This window comes from Musca domestica, unplaced genomic scaffold (assembly GCF_030504385.1).
Source record: "Musca domestica strain aabys unplaced genomic scaffold, Musca_domestica.polishedcontigs.V.1.1 38, whole genome shotgun sequence".
Lineage (NCBI taxonomy): Eukaryota > Metazoa > Arthropoda > Insecta > Diptera > Muscidae > Musca > Musca domestica.
This window is the reverse complement of record NW_026712324.1, coordinates 2,160,122-2,176,566: the sequence shown is the minus strand read 5'-3', so window position 1 is coordinate 2,176,566 and position 16,445 is coordinate 2,160,122. Positions and strand designations below refer to the sequence as shown.

The 16,445-nt window shown below is 30.5% G+C and overlaps 1 protein-coding gene across 2 annotated transcripts; it reads right to left on the bottom strand.

Annotated features, from left to right (window-relative positions):
* Positions 1 to 5,372: 5,372 nt before the first annotated feature.
* Positions 5,373 to 16,445, bottom strand: LOC101889639 (isocitrate dehydrogenase [NADP] cytoplasmic). 2 transcript variants are annotated; one of them, XM_059126338.1, is made up of 2 exons: positions 16,287 to 16,445; positions 5,373 to 6,810 (listed from the first exon to the last, which is right to left on the bottom strand). In XM_059126338.1, exon 2 carries the CDS (start codon positions 6,808 to 6,810, stop codon positions 5,581 to 5,583), a length of 1,230 nt encoding a protein of 409 aa, XP_058982321.1. In that variant the 5' UTR covers positions 16,287 to 16,445; the 3' UTR covers positions 5,373 to 5,580. The 2 variants fall into 2 exon arrangements, with proteins under 2 accessions (XP_058982321.1, XP_005182663.1); XM_005182606.4 differs by lacking the exon at positions 16,287 to 16,445 and adding an exon at positions 7,763 to 8,334.

Here is a 16,445-nt window from a genome sequence, read left to right as displayed (position 1 = left end):
ATAGCCCACAAAAACAGAAATAATTTTTTTTATTCTAAATTTTAGATAAAAAAAATAATTTTTAATTATAAAATATATTTTTTTATTTTTTTAATTTTAAAAAATATTTTTTGATTATAAAAAATACATATAAATACTATTGTTTATTATAAAAACAATCAACATTTGTAGATTTTACAAAAACAATATTTTTAAAAATATCCACGTTTGTAAATTTTATTAAAAAATATCCACGTTTTGTAAATTTTATTAAAAAAGTATTTTTAAAAATATCCACGTTTGTAGATTTTATTAATTTTTTTTTAAATATTCGTGTTTTGTACATTTTATTAAAAAAATCCACGTTTGTGGATTTTATTAAAAAAGGAATTTAAAAAAATCCACGTCTGTGGATTTTATTGAAAAAGTAATTAAAAAAAAACCTCGTTTGTGGATTTTATTAAAAGAGTAATTGTAAAAAAATCGCGTTTGTGGATTTTATTAATAAAGAAATTTAAAAAAATCCACGTTCGTGGATTTTATTAAAAGTATTTTTGAAAAAATCCACTTTTGTGGATTTTATTAAAAGTATTTTTAAAAAATCCACGTTTGCAGATTTTATAAAAAAGTATTTTGTTGTTGCAAAATCGTCAGGCAAAATCTCATTATTGTTGTTTTTATAAAAACAACGTTTGTTTATGAGTGGAGAACGATGGTAATGTTTACCAGGTTGAACGAAAGCATAACAAGTGGAGAAAAATGTAAATGTTTATAAGTGCGGTTGTAAGATTTAGAAGATTTTCCAAAAGAATTTTAGTTTTATGTAATTCTTTTGTTCCTCTTCTATTGAGCTTACGATCTCGTCACTTGGGTAAAAAAATGTTTTTTGTCATAGAAGTTATTTTTTAAAATAACTTCTGGGGAGAATATCCCAGACAAGAAACAAGGGAACTGATGAGGATTGGTGGCTCTTTCCGAAACCTAGGTATTCCCTGCCTTACCCCCTGGTAAACATTACCATCGTTCTCCACTCATAAAGAAACGTTGTTTTTATAAAAACAACAATAATGGGATTTTGCCTGACGATTTTGCAACAACAAAATACTATGGTATCCCAAACAAGCAAGCCAAACACTGTTCTAAAAAAGTATTTTTAAAAAAATCCACGTTTGTGGATTTTATTAAAAAAGTAATTTAAAAAAAATCCACGTCTGTGGATTTTATTAAAAAGTAATTTTAAAAAAATCCTCGTTTGTGGATTTTATTAATAAATAAAATTAAAAAAAATCCACGTTTGTGGATTTTATTAATAAATAAAATTAAAAAAATCCACGTTTGTGGATTTTATTAATAAAAAAATTGGAAAAATCCACGTTTGTGGATTCTATTAAAAGTATTTTTAAAAAAATCCACGTTTGTAGATTTTATTAAAAAAAGTATTTTTAAAAAATCCACGTTTGTAGATTTTATTAAAAAAGTATTTTTAAAAAATCTACGTATGTGGATTTTGTTAAAAAAATATTCACATTTGTGGATTTTATGAAAAAAGGTGTTTTAAAAAAAAATTAAATCCACGTTTGTGGATTTTTTAAAAAAAAAATCCCGTTTGTGAATTTTATTAACAAAGAAATTTTAAAAAAATCCACGTTTGTAGATTTTATTAAAAAGGAATTTTTAAAAAAATCCACATTTGTGGATTTTATTAAAAAAGTATTTTTAAAAAAATCCACATTTGTGGATTTTATTAAAAAAGTATTTTTAAAACAATCCACATTTGTGGATTTTATTAAAAAATTATTTTTAAAAAGTCCACGTTTGTGGATTTTATTAAAAAAGTATTTTTAAAAAAATCCACGTTTGTAGATTTTATTAAAAAAGTATTTTTAAAAAAAATCCACATATGTGGATTTTATTAAAAAAGTATTTTTAAAAAGTCCACGTTTGTCGATTTTATTGAAAAAGTATTTTTAAAAAAATTCACGTTTGTAGATTTTATTAAAAAAGTATTTTTAAAAAAAATTCACATTTGTGGATTTTATTAAAAAAGTATTTTTAAAAAATCCACGTTTGTGGATTTTATTAAAAAAGTATTTTTAAAAAAATCCACGTTTGTGGATTTTATTAAAAAAGTATTTTTAAAAAATCCATGTTTGTGGATTTTATTAAAAAAATATTTTTAGAAAATCCACGTTTGTGGATTTTATTAAAAAAATATTTTTAAAATATCCACGTTTGTAAATTTTGTTAAGAAAGTATTTTTAAAAAAAATATTCACATTTGTGGATTTTATGAAAAAAGGTGTTTGAAAAAAAATTAAATCCACGTTTGTGAATTTTTTAAAAAAATCCCATTTGTGGATTTTATTAATAAAGAAATTTTAAAAAATCCACGTTTGTGGATTTTATTAAAAAAGTATTTTTAAAAAAATCCACATTTGTGGATTTTATTAAAAAAGTATTTTTAAAAAATCCACGCTTGTGGATTTGATTAAAAAATAATTTAAAAAAAATCCACGTTTGTGGATTTGATTAAAAAATAATTTAAAAAATCCACGTTTGTGGATTTGATTAAGAAATAATTTTAAAAAAATCCACGTTTGTGGATTTGATTAAAAATTAATTTAAAAAAATCCACGTTTGTGGATTGATTAAAAAATATTTTTAAAAAATCCACGGTTGTGGATTTGAATAAAAAATTACTTTAAAAAATCCACTTTTGTGGGTTTTATTAAAAAAAAATAAAAATTTATATATATCATTGAAAAATCATTGAAAAATAATATTATTAAAAAACTATTTTTAAAAAATACACGTTTGTGGATTTTATCAAAAAATATTTTTAAAAAATCCATGTTTGTGGATTTTATTAAAAAATATTTTTAAAACATCCATGTTTGCGGATTTTATTAAAAAAATATTTTTAAAAATCCACGTTTGTGGATTTTATAAAAGAAACATTTAATTAAAAATCCACCTTTGTGTATTTTATAGAAGAAATATATAATTAAAAAACTCCACGTTTGTGGATTTTATAAAAGAAATATTTAATTAAAAAAATCCACGTTTGTGGATTTTATAAAAGAAATATTTAATTAAAAAAATTCACGTTTGTGGATTTTATAAAAGAAATATTTAATTAAAAAAAATCCACGTTTGTGGATTTGATTAAAAATAATTTTAAAAAATCCACGTTTGTGGATTTGATTAAAAATAATTTAAAAAAATCCACGTTTGTGGATTTGGTTAAAATATAATTTAAAAAATCCACGTTTGTGGATTTGTTTAAAAAATAATTTAAAAAAAACCACGTTTGTGGATTGATTAAAAAATATTTTTAAAAAATCCACGTTTGTGGATTTTAATTAAAAAATATTTTTAAAAAATCGACGTTTGTGGATTTTAATTAAAAAATATTTTTAACAAATCTACGTATGTGGATCTGTAAAAAATTCCCGTTAGTGGATTTTATTAAAAAAAAGGATTTTTACATGATCCACGTTTTTGGATTTTATTAAAAAAATATTTAAAAAAATCCACGTGAGTGGATTTTATTAAAAAAATATTTTCAAAATATCCATGTTGGTGAATTTTTATTAAAAAAAGAAATATTTAATTAAAAAAATTCACGTTTGTGGATTTTATAAAAGAAATATTTAATTAAAAAAAATCCACGTTTGTGGATTTGATTAAAAATAATTTTAAAAAATCCACGTTTGTGGATTTGATTAAAAATAATTTAAAAAAATCCACGTTTGTGGATTTGATTAAAAATAATTTAAAAAAATCCACGTTTGTGGATTTGGTTAAAATATAATTTAAAAAATCCACGTTTGTGGATTTGTTTAAAAAATAATTTAAAAAAAACCACGTTTGTGGATTGATTAAAAAATATTTTTAAAAAATCCACGTTTGTGGATTTTAATTAAAAAATATTTTTAAAAAATCGACGTTTGTGGATTTTAATTAAAAAATATTTTTAACAAATCTACGTATGTGGATCTGTAAAAAATTCCCGTTAGTGGATTTTATTAAAAAAAAGGATTTTTACATGATCCACGTTTTTGGATTTTATTAAAAAAATATTTAAAAAAATCCACGTGAGTGGATTTTATTAAAAAAATATTTTCAAAATATCCATGTTGGTGAATTTTTATTAAAAAAATATTTAGAAAAAAATTAAATTTAATGAATTTCAAAAAATATTTTCAAAATTTCCTAAAACACTGTACACTTCAGCCTATTGAATAATTCTTACGTTACGCACAGGTGCCTGAGTGGTAATCCACCAGAAGTCTACTGGTCATACATGTGTCAAAACAAGAATGTTTTCATTTTCCATTGAAGGGGGCAGAAAATAAAACAAAACATTCAAATAACTTACATGCATACATTCTAGCTGCAACGCTTTTTGCGACAAAAATCACACAAACACCCCCGAGAGGGGGAACGGTGGGCGAACTACACTTTCATTTCACCCACAATAATTGGTTGCATTGGCTGATGGTCAGGTTAAAGACCTTTAATATTTAAATTTTACCAAAAACGAAAAGTACAACTACAGAAGAATGCAACAACGACGGAGGTGAGGGAATGGTGGTGTAGGATCGTTGCAAAATTTAAGTACTCAAGCGTTGGCGGTACTAAACAAAAGATGATTGAAGCAACTGGGTCGGACACAGACATTGAATTCGAAAGATATTCGTTGTTTCTTTGTTGTTCCTTTCAATCACCTTGAAATTGGATTACGTCGATTGGCGGAATATTGAGAAGAAAATACAAAGAAATAGAAAAATATATGTATTCGTGAAAGGTTATACGGATTACTTTGGCTAGCATGTTTCTTGATTAAGCCTATTTTAAATGTACATATACATCCTCCTGCTAATCTATTGTTGTGACTGACTGGGTCAGCACGTGCCAATGAACTTGATTTTATTGACAGTCGTCTCAAGTGGATTTAATTTTAAATGCAGATGGGATTCACAACATCAGGACAGTATAGAATGATTACAATAAATCTTGGGTTACAGACTCTGGGAGCAACGTAGTCACATTTTATGGTTTATGTTTATAATTTCTACTGTCGTGTGGGGGACTACGATAAATTCGAAATCTTTCCTAAGGAGCAAGGACAAAAACAGATCTCCAATTAATGATATAACTTTTAGAATTGATAAATGGTCTTTTAGCTGTCAGGAAATGAACATCCAGTACTTCCTGTGATGTCTTTCTTCTTTAGTTTTTAAGAAAACAGTGATTTCCTAAAATTTCCTCTCACACAGATATATATGATTAAAAACATTTTTGAATTTTTTTTTCTGTTAAAGGTATAAAAATGAATTTCATTTTATTATAGTAAATAGTTTTATAAATTTTCGTTTTACATTGGTCACGTTTTTCAAACGCCAATATGGTGTTGTATAAAACTCTTTCATGTTACAGTCAGTACACGCACACACAAAAAAACAAAACGAAAATAAAATGCAAAGATGTGGAGGAGGGACACAAATTGTTTGCGGTCATTATTTAAAAAAATATATTAAATTATGGGACACCATATAAACTAAATCTAAAGATGAGACTTATTATCTCCGCTAGCTAGTCAGGCGAGGGCTTTCTTCAAGTTTTCGGCCAATTTGTCCATGAATTCAAAGGTTTCCATGTAGTCGCTGCGGGTAACATTGTTCATGCCCTTAATGCAAATGGCCAAATCCTTGGTCATGAAACCGGATTCGATGGTATCGATGCAGACCTTTTCCAAGGTTTCGGCGAATTTCTGCAATTCGGCGTTGTTGTCCAACTTGGCACGGTGCAACAGACCACGAGTCCAGGCAAAGATAGAGGCAATGGGATTGGTGGAGGTTTCCTTGCCTTGTTGGTGCATGCGGTAATGGCGGGTAACGGTGCCGTGGGCAGCTTCCGATTCAACGGTCTTGCCATCGGGGCAGAGCAATACTGAGGTCATAAGACCCAAAGAACCATAACCTTGGGCAACGGAATCCGATTGGACATCACCGTCGTAGTTCTTGCAGGCCCAGACGAATCCACCTTCGGATTTCATGGCATAGGCAACCATATCATCGATCAAACGATGTTCATACCAGATACCGGCAGCCTCGTAGTCCTTCTTGTATTCCTTGTTGTAGATTTCCTCAAAGATATCCTTGAAGCGACCATCATATTTCTTCAAGATGGTGTTCTTGGTGCTCAAGTACAAAGGCATTTTACGGGCCAAGGCGAATTTGAACGAGGAATGGGCAAAGTCAACAATGGAGGCATCTGTGTTGAACATACCCATGGCAACACCAGCACCCTTATAGTCATGGACTTCATATTTGACAGGCTCGCCACCATCGGCAGGGGTGAAGGTCATGGTCAAGGTACCGGCACCAGGGACAACGAAATCAGTTGCCTTATATTGATCAGCATGAGCATGACGACCAATAACAATGGGCTTATCCCAACCACTGACCAAGCGAGGAATGTTCTTGCAGATAATAGCTTCACGGAACACAGTACCACCCAAAATGTTACGAATGGTGCCGTTGGGACTCTTCCACATCTTCTTCAGATTGAATTCTTCGACGCGTTTCTCGTCAGGAGTAATGGTGGCGCACTTAATGCCAACATTGTATTTCTTGATGGCTTCGGCACAATCGATGGTAACTTGATCGTCGGTCTTGTCACGATGTTCCATACCCAAGTCATAGGTGTGCAATTCAATGTCCAAGAAGGGCAAAATCAACTTGTCCTTGATCGAGGACCAAATAATGCGGGTCATTTCATCACCCAAAATGTCAACGACGGGACCAGCTTTAATTTTAGTTGCCATCTGAAAGTAGGTGAAGAAGAAAATTGAAAAATTAATAAATTTATTTCAATGTGAAAGAAAAAAGACAAATGAAAGTAAAATAAAAATATTATGAGTTTTTTTTTTTAAGAGAAAGGTGTCGTCAAGGTAGAATATATCCAAAAAACATTACAGTGACCTAATTGAGATGAAAGGACATCTTGAGACCCTCTTCTAGGTGTCTTGTACAGATAGGAAATCTTCCGGAGGTCTTCTACAGATAGAAGGTCTTTCAAAGTCTTCTAAAAAGGCTCTTAAAAGGTCTATAAAAAATAAAATAATAGCTTTTAGTGGAATTCAGAAGACCGAAATCCTTCTAAAATATAGAAGACCTACCAGCACTCTTCTCTGAATGTAAGACACGGTCTTCTTTTTAGATGGAAGGTCTTACATGTGTTCTCCACCGATGCCTTCCTGAGATCTTCCATAGAATCAAGAACTTCCAGAGGTTTTTTTAGAAGACCTCTCGAAAAAATAAATGTGGAAGGTCTTCTATTCGTTAAAGATCTGTGAAAGGCCTTCGACCATAAAATATATGCTGTGGGACTTCTATTGAAAGATGGCAGTACAAAGTCTTCCATTCACAGAAATTCTGCGTAACGTCTCCTATTAATGGATGACCCGTGGAAGATTTTCTATCCATAGAAGTCTGTGGAAAGACTTCTATCCATAAAAAACCTGTACAAGAAATGCCATTTATAGGTCTTCTACCCATAGGCCGCCTGTGGCACTTCAGAAAGCCTCCTCTCTATAATGGAAATCTGGTCCCCAATTATCAAACACTTTGCCAATACCCCTCGCATTTTTGCCATATGTTTTTAAAACTTGCAAATTTCTTTGCTCTTCAAGTTTTTGTTTTTTTTTTTTTTGATCATATGTTGTTGTTATTTTTGTGTGTTTTTTCAATTATTTCGCCTCTCTCTCTCTATCTTACCCCAGCATAAGCCATCATGAAAGCGGTTTTTTGAACTGAAGACCTCAACAAGGTTGGGGCAGAGTACAAACAGCGTGTGGCCAAACGTAAAGAGAACATTTCGGTGGTGGTGGAGCAGGTATTTTTGTATAAATTTGAATTTAAATTTTACACTTATTTGCTATTCTTAAATAATTTCGAATAAAAATCTGAACACGTTCGAATGTTAACACTTAAAGAAAGACTGATACGATGAGTGGATGGACAAAATGGACTTGTGTACTTTTGAACGAATCTCAACGATTGGAGAGGTTATGCAATGTTTCGTTTATTTTTTTGTTATTTCCACAAAACAAATCTCTCTTTTTTGAATGATAACAGAAAATCGTTGGGGAATATAAAAACTGATAAGATTTCACAGAAACATTTGTAAATTACTATTCATGAAAGTATATTTTTTGTATTATCTACTCGTAAAATGTTCTAAAGCACCACACAAACACAATCCACTCGACACAACTGATATGAAGAAAAAAGGAAAACAAAACACGAATACGATTGACGTTCGCTACCGCCGGCAACCTAACCCGGTACTTTATCAGTTGACCAACACACTACGTAATGATGAATGCTGAGCAAAAATGTTTTTGCTTCGTTTCTCAATTGCATTTCTGTTTTGTCGAAAGGGGACTTTTAAGAGAGAGACTTTTAATTATGCGGCATTTTTGCCACATCATTGTGTTTTTCTCTTTGTGGGGAATTTCTCTTCTTAGAAGGGAGAAATGATGATAATTGCATGGGTGAATAAAGAGATTTTTTATTGCAAAATATGAGGGCATTAATAAAATTATAGAAACTTTTAAAATTTGAAAATCAATATTAGTTAAAAATGTGCAATTGAAACCAAGGGCAAACCTCTTAGGACCTTAAACTTTTCTTTTGTTGGAGAAAAGAATGATAAATCATAGGGTTCAAATGAAATTGTCACAAGTGATGGCGTTTTGTTGAGTGTAAAGAAGTGTCAATTTTATTACGAATTGTCAGTGACATTTATTCAATTTGTGGGCCGCCATAACAACCGATGGTTGCTCTCCGCTCATATTAATCGACCGTGGCATCAGAATAAATGCGAAAATATTCTGGAGGGTTTATAATAATGAATAATACAATCCGACTAGCAAAAACTAATTTCTCACAATGTTTGCATCATTACCTTGGGGCTTAGATCTTTCATTGAATTGGTTCTAAGCCTCATAGGAACAAATACACAATAATCAGAATACTTCATAACGTCACAACAATTCCTCTATGACGCCTTAAAATATTTTGCAATATCTCTGTCCGACGCTGTTTAAAAATTCAACAGGTTTTATCAGCATTTCACTGCATCTTAGCAACATTAAATTATTTTTATTAATACTAAAATTAATATTATCAAAAAATGCGCAATGCTTTGGTATTATTATTATAAATATAAACAATTAATAGATTTGCAGGGAAAAATTATAATTGTCAACCGATAACCTTAAAAAACGTGCAATCAACTAAGTTTTTTTTTATTACAATTGGATTTGTTCTGAGACTAGAAATACATATTACTTTACACTTTTAATGTAGGTCAGTAATACTATTTATTATACATATAGGTATAACAATACAATTGGTGACACACCTAGCGTTCTCCATTGGATTTTAGTTTGTTTTAAAAACAAATACATTGTGTAATGTTAGTTTAAAGAAAAAATATTTTTCTCTTCTTGGAATAGTGAAAATTTTCGAAAATGGTTGTTTTTTGCAACCATTTATTGAAGAACAATCCTAACTTTACACATTTTCAATGAAAATTACATTATATTCCAAATACCAAAAGTAAATACGTAAAAGCTCGACAAAATCGGAAAAGCTTGCCTCAATTAACCCACCACACTATGACTAACAAGAACGTAACATTTCTGAGTTTTAGTTTTGTCTAAGGTGAACAAATAAGTCAGCATTTTTAACCGTAATCTCTAGGCAGCCCTCTAATATTTATCCAATTAAGGCGAAGAGAATTTATGCAACGAAATTCTCCAATTATTTTCTTTTCATGGTCCCCACAAAACTCTCAACATTGTTGCTCCCAAAAGTATTTTTTTTTTTGCAATGTAATCTTCTAACCCTCTCGTTGTTTTTGTTGTTTGCTTTTATAAAACAAAATAACATCACGCCAGCCGGTTTTTTTTTGTTTGCCTTAGTTTTATTTATCCTAATTTTTTTCATTTCTAACTTTCTACATACAAATACAAGACTTGTTGTTGTTTTTGCCCCCTTTTATTTGTGTTTGTTAAACAATCGAAGCAACAAATCGTAAAGTGTGTTAACACACTCACACAATCATATAAACCATTTATAGTTTGATATTTTGGTATGTGTGAACAGAGTGTCACTAACAACTACTCTACTCTATTGATTAAATTGTGGAAAAATTTTGGCACGAAGAAGAGAGCAGAGGAGATAAAAAGTGCGTCCACGACTCACGACAGACATAACACACATCGTACGACGGCAAACGCGTACGATGACATTGACACAATGCCGGGCCGGGCGGAGGTTATGCAAAGTAAGTAGTTGTTGCTTTTTAGTTTGGGGTTTGGCAAATCAATTATTTATGCCCAAGAGATAAGAGAGAGTAGAGTTGTTGTTGTTGGGGGGAAGATACATAGAAATGGCGCGTTACAAAAAAGAATTGTGGGTTGTAGTAGGTGAACAAAGAAGAAAATCAGCTGATGTTTTACTTTTGTTAGAACAAGTGGACACGTTTGAAATCCAAATTAGAAAATAATAAGGTATTTTTTTTATTTATTTATGCAAATTAATAAATGGGTGTGTGATAGATAGTTATAAAGAATAAATTTAAGCTGTCCAATTAGGAGAATATGGAAAAACATAAGTACATTTTAAAAACTAATCTTAAGAATTTTAAAATAGTCTTTCGAGAGACTGGAATACTTTTGAAGAATTTTTGGATTTTAGTAGAAATTTGGAGAGTTAAAATTGTGAACAAGCTCAGGCTGATGTTTGATCAAAAGTTATTAATTGAAAGGGTTTGTAATCTTGATTTTTTTAAAATGAATTTTCAAACAATATCTAATTTTTTATGTTTTGGTCAAAATGGGGATATTGAGTCTCCTTGTGTTACTTTTATAAAGGCATATTATATTCTTGTTCATTCAACATGACAATGTATTTCTGAGTTTAACAAATTTTTTTTCAAGAATCAAATTCAGATAACATCGCCGGACTGATGATAATTTCTTTTGCAGATTAGAAGACTTGACAACAACAATAGCAATTGTGGTGTGATACGATCGATGAATCTGACCATAATTTGTTTTTGTTGTATTTTTTTAAACACGATTTTTTGAGTCTAGACATTTATAATTAATTAATTAATTCTGATTTTTGTTCGGATTTTTTTTTTTGGTTATTTTTAAAACTCAGTACAAAGTGCATTTTATTTGGAATACAATTGTATTGAATTAATATATTTTAAGAAATAAATGAAGAAATGCTAAATTAGGAACTGAGTTTTTGGAATATTGAAATGGATAAAATAGAGGACGCAATATAATTTTCAAAAAAAAAAAAAAAAAAAAAAATTAATAATAAATAAATAAAAAAAAATAAATAAAATAAATGTTTAATAGATATTAAAAGTCGGGTGGGCCGACTATATGATACTCTAGACCACTATACCTATTGAGTAGAGCTTCCGCAACAAAAAAAAAAAAAAAAAAAAATATGGGATATTATGTGAAGTAGTCATACCAACTGTGGACCAAATAAGATTGCTGTATATGGCTTTGATAAGGATTATATTAAAAATATTTACTAGAGCCATAGATATACCGGATCGAATTTCACCAAAAGGTAAAATTCGTTTGAATATGAAAAAATCTATTTAATTTGGGCTGATATTACATACATGCTGAGCAATAATCGTATCGTATCGAATGAGGATGTATATCTCGATAAAATTTTCGAGCAGTATCTGATGCCCGGTGTCAAATATCATTGTTGTATTCATTTATATGGGAGCTATAGCCATATCTGAACAGATTTTCACCAAATTTGAAGTACTTGTTTCTAGGCTGCATTCCATCGGAAATGCCAAAATTCAGTCCATTTGGGATGTTATTAGCCATTTGTTGCACAAAAAAAAAAAAAAAAAACTGAAATCTGATAAAGATATATGTGGAACCTATATCCAAATCTGAGACGATCTTGATAACATTTGGCAGAGGTATTTCTGTTCTGTATCAGATACCTGGTACCAAATATCATTCTTGTGGGGTGCATATTACGAATGTAAGGGACTTAAACACTAAATCGGATGAAAAATATGTATGTGAGCTATAGCTATATCTGATCCGATTTTCACCAAATTTGATGTACTTGATTCTAGACTAAATTCGGTCGGATGTGCCAAAATTTAAGTCATTTGGACTGATATTGGCCACAATTAACCCGAAATTGGTTGAAGATATATATGGAAGCTATATTTAAATTTGAACCGATTCTCACCAATTTCGTCCCTGGACCAAACAAATATTGTTTAAAAATTTCATCTGAAACGGACAATAAATGAGATCCGAATTTTGTTCACAAAAAATACATGGACAGACGGACGGACAGTCGTCGAGGATTTCGACCACATTTTTCTGTCCTAACATTTATTTCAAAATTCAGTTCTTTTCTTCTTTTGAATACTCTTACTGATAACTCATGGATTTTTAACCAAATTCTTCAAGATTTTTTACCTCTTCCCAAAGATTCCTTCCACCTCCTTCCAGAAAACATTTCTCTCTTTACTCTTACCACTCTTACTTTTGCCCATATTCTTAAAATTTGCCTCCTACACACTCATTCCAAAACTACCAACATTTGCAAGGTATTTAACCACATCATTTGTAATTATTATTTAATATTTAAACTGCTCTGTTTAAAATCTCAAATTCCAAAATAAATAAAAACAAAAAGTAATTCGAACCTCTAATTGCGGTGATATCTCTAGCAAACAATTGTGAACATTCCGAGGTTCGTATCGAATTTAACAAATAAATTGCAAATCATTGTGTTCATGTTTGTTTGCTTTCCAACACATGTAGAATTATTTAGAAACTTTGTAGAATGATACAAACAAATATTAGAACACCAATACTAACACATTGCGATTAGTATTCAAATTGTAAAATAAAGCAAAAAATTAATTATACCCTATATACTTTGCGTTTTTTTGTTTATCGAATAATAACGAGCAAGTGCGAATGAGATAAGATGGAAGAAGGTGTAGAAATTTCAAATAAGTTATACTTGAAGTGGCCAACCTCGTTTTTTAACCCCTGGTTCCGTCCTCCAGTCGGCACTTGTTGCAGCAGACATTTAAGGCTATGGAAATTAATAATGTTTAAATAATCGAAATGAATATTTATAGCCACTTTTGCAATGAAAAACATTTGTTTTATTTAAAACTTCATTATGCATGTATGCAAGAAGAGTGGAATAATTTGGTAATCCAATGAAATACAAAAGAAAGAAAGCCCAAAAACAAAAAAGACAGGGAAATTTGCATTTAACCTTTGTATTTTTGTTTTGGTTTGATCTTCTTTTGATTTTGGTTTGGAATTAACAAATTTACTAGAGAAAGGGTTTAAAGTTCAAAAAGTCTAAACGGCTATCCCAAATATTTAATTTGTTGGCTCCGAGGTTTTTTTTAAGTTATTATCGAAAGGAAAGTTTTTCAGTTCGAAGACTTGAAGAAAAAGTTTCGTCGCATTAAATTACAGTTTTTTTTTGGAACCTACAATGCCTCAATCTTAAGCCTAGACAAGTCGAAAATCGTTTCCATAATAAATAAACCCAATATTGTATTTAAGAAATGGAATAACATAGTGCCATAATCCCTCATTCCAAATTCGATGTATTACTTATGTGCTTCAGTTGTGGTCGGTATTCTGAGACAGCTATTGGTAATAATCTATATTTGTTTCTGGATTTTACTACATGCTCCATGCTGAAGTAGTTCGAATACACCTGTAATGTGTAAACTTCACTTGAAAAAGTTTACTCCATTTTCTCTCATTTTTTATCCTTGGGGACGGAAAAAATTAACTCTTCCTGGTAACTCTTTTCTTTTGCAAATTTTATACATATTCTTTGAAATAATTTTTATCAGAATTTTGTGTGTATGTTATTCTTTTTATTTTTACAACAAATTTAAAATGGCCAATCAAATATTTGCACCTAGCAGTAAAAATCATGTTTTGTCTTTGTTTTGGTTGTAAGCGAATTTAATTGACAGATCGTTTTGTAATCAGGTGAGCTGAAGATCCCCTTTCATACTTGGATCTCTAAAGGTGAGAGTAATTAAAAGCCTTTTTTTGACTGGCGTTTAAGGTTGACTTGATTTATGGCCCTATGCTCCTTTGTGCTTTCCCGAAGAAGCCATGCGGATAACTTAAGCCAGCCAAAAAAGCGATTTATGTATTCTCACCTTTAATATGATTATTATACATTTCCAAAAAAATCCTATCTTTTTCTACTTTGCAGGTGCAATTGCTATGTATTAACTGATCGAAATTTAAATACATCAATCTTTAGTCCAACAGGAGAAGGTCTAATTCTTTACCAGCACCTATTTTGATCATCCAGAAGTTTCTATTTTAATTTTATCTGGAATTGGTATTTCTCAGATTATTAGTCAAGAATCAGAAAAAAAGGAAATATGCAGTTCTTGAGGAAGTTTTTCTATAAAACTATTCTTGAGAAATATGAGTCCCATATTTCGCTTGAACATACACATTGTAAAGACCAGTTTTTGCCTGTTCTTCATACAAAGTTAAAATAAATTACTATATGTTTACATGACCAGCTTCAAATTATGGCATTATCCAGGCCATTCTAAATGCTTATTTTATGGACCTGGAACTATTTGTGTGTATATTGCCATATGTTTAGAGTCATTATCTGGGGGACAGATCCGAAAGTGTGGGTTCAAAACCCGATTAACTTACCCGATATAAGCATAGTGGTCTCATAATGGGGTTATTTATAAGCGGTTCGGAATTTATTGTAAATTATTTGGACCCGGGTTTTTTTATAAAACCTTAAAAAAATTCAAAAAAAAATTCTAATATGGGGGTCAACGAAATTTATGCCAAATTATAGCCGACACTCTTATCTTTCCAAAGTGCTACAATTTGTGCTAATACCCGGCTGAAGGTCGGCTATTTACAAAAGGTATCAAATTTTAAAAATTTTGGTTCGCGTTAACCGGTGTGGGGCATACCCTGAGGAGGAAATCGCAAGCACCGGCCGAAGGCCTGCTACTTAAAAAAGCGTTAATGAATAACCATGCGGCCACTTGTTGGATAGGTATTCATAAAATTTCAAATGATACCTATGTTGTCTACATCGGTTAAGTGGATCCGGGTCTAGCCGGGGTCTTAAACACGGAAAAAATTAAAAAAACGATGAGTTTTTACTAAACTACAGTTGTTCCCTTTCTGGTCATTATGCCATTTAAGTGGCATAGTAGTAGTATTTTATTTTTCAATATAATCCCCTGATGTCATTTTGTTTTGAATACGATATATATTGATTTGCTGGTTTGTAATATGAAGAGCTCCTCTATCCCAACAAAAAAGGTTAAATTTGGTGGTATCGGATAAATGAATGTACATTTTGGTTGACATTGACATCCCTATTTTTACATTTCAACACATGTTTTCAAACAAACGTTATTTCAAAATCTATCCAAAATCTACTAAATATCAAATTTCTACAAAATCGCGTTATTAATGGGGACTAGATTTAAAAAATATACCTAATTTTTATTTTCCATGCCAACGGAAAAAGTTATAATATTCTTCTCTCCAAAGTATTTGGGAATGTTCTAGATTTGTTCTTGTGTCTGTTTGTCCAAAATTATGTGACTTATCTACGTTTCCAGTCCAAGCAGGTGTTGTTGAAAAAAAGCAGTTAAACAAGTTGCCAAAAGAAATTTTTAAATTTAAAAGAAAATCCATTAAAAAAGGCCAATGAACATATCGAAACAATCATGAGAAAACAAGAATAAAAACCTTTAAATACTCCCATTGTATCGGAGAAGAGAAAGGGCTCAAAGTTCTCATGGCATTGAAATGCTCTTTGCCCTACTCTTTTTTCAATGGGGAATGCAATGAATGGTGAGTGAGGCAACAGCAACAAAGCTGCATAATAACAATCCTCCACACATTTGCATTTGAATTTTGAATGGATAAAAAGATATGAAAGAAGGAAAAAAACCGACAATAACAAAAACAACTTGTGTGGCAGCATATGAATGCGGTACTCTTCTTCAATATGTGGCTATTTTGTGACCAAAAGAGAAAGTTTATTTTATGGAATTAAAATGTTATTCCACAATGAAATTAGAATCTTTTAAAATTATTTAAAATAGTTTAGAATATTCTTTAAGATTTAATATTACAGAGATCCTCTTTTATTCACGCACACACAAACTCACCTTATTTCTTTCTTTTACACTGGGTTAACGATTTTAAATGAACGAACACTTTTTTGTGGGGACGATTTGAAAAAAGCCACAACCACTCCCAACGACACACGACAGAAGACTGAACCGAATGAATGAGTGTTTGATAACTTGCGGCGGAACTTGTTTAGG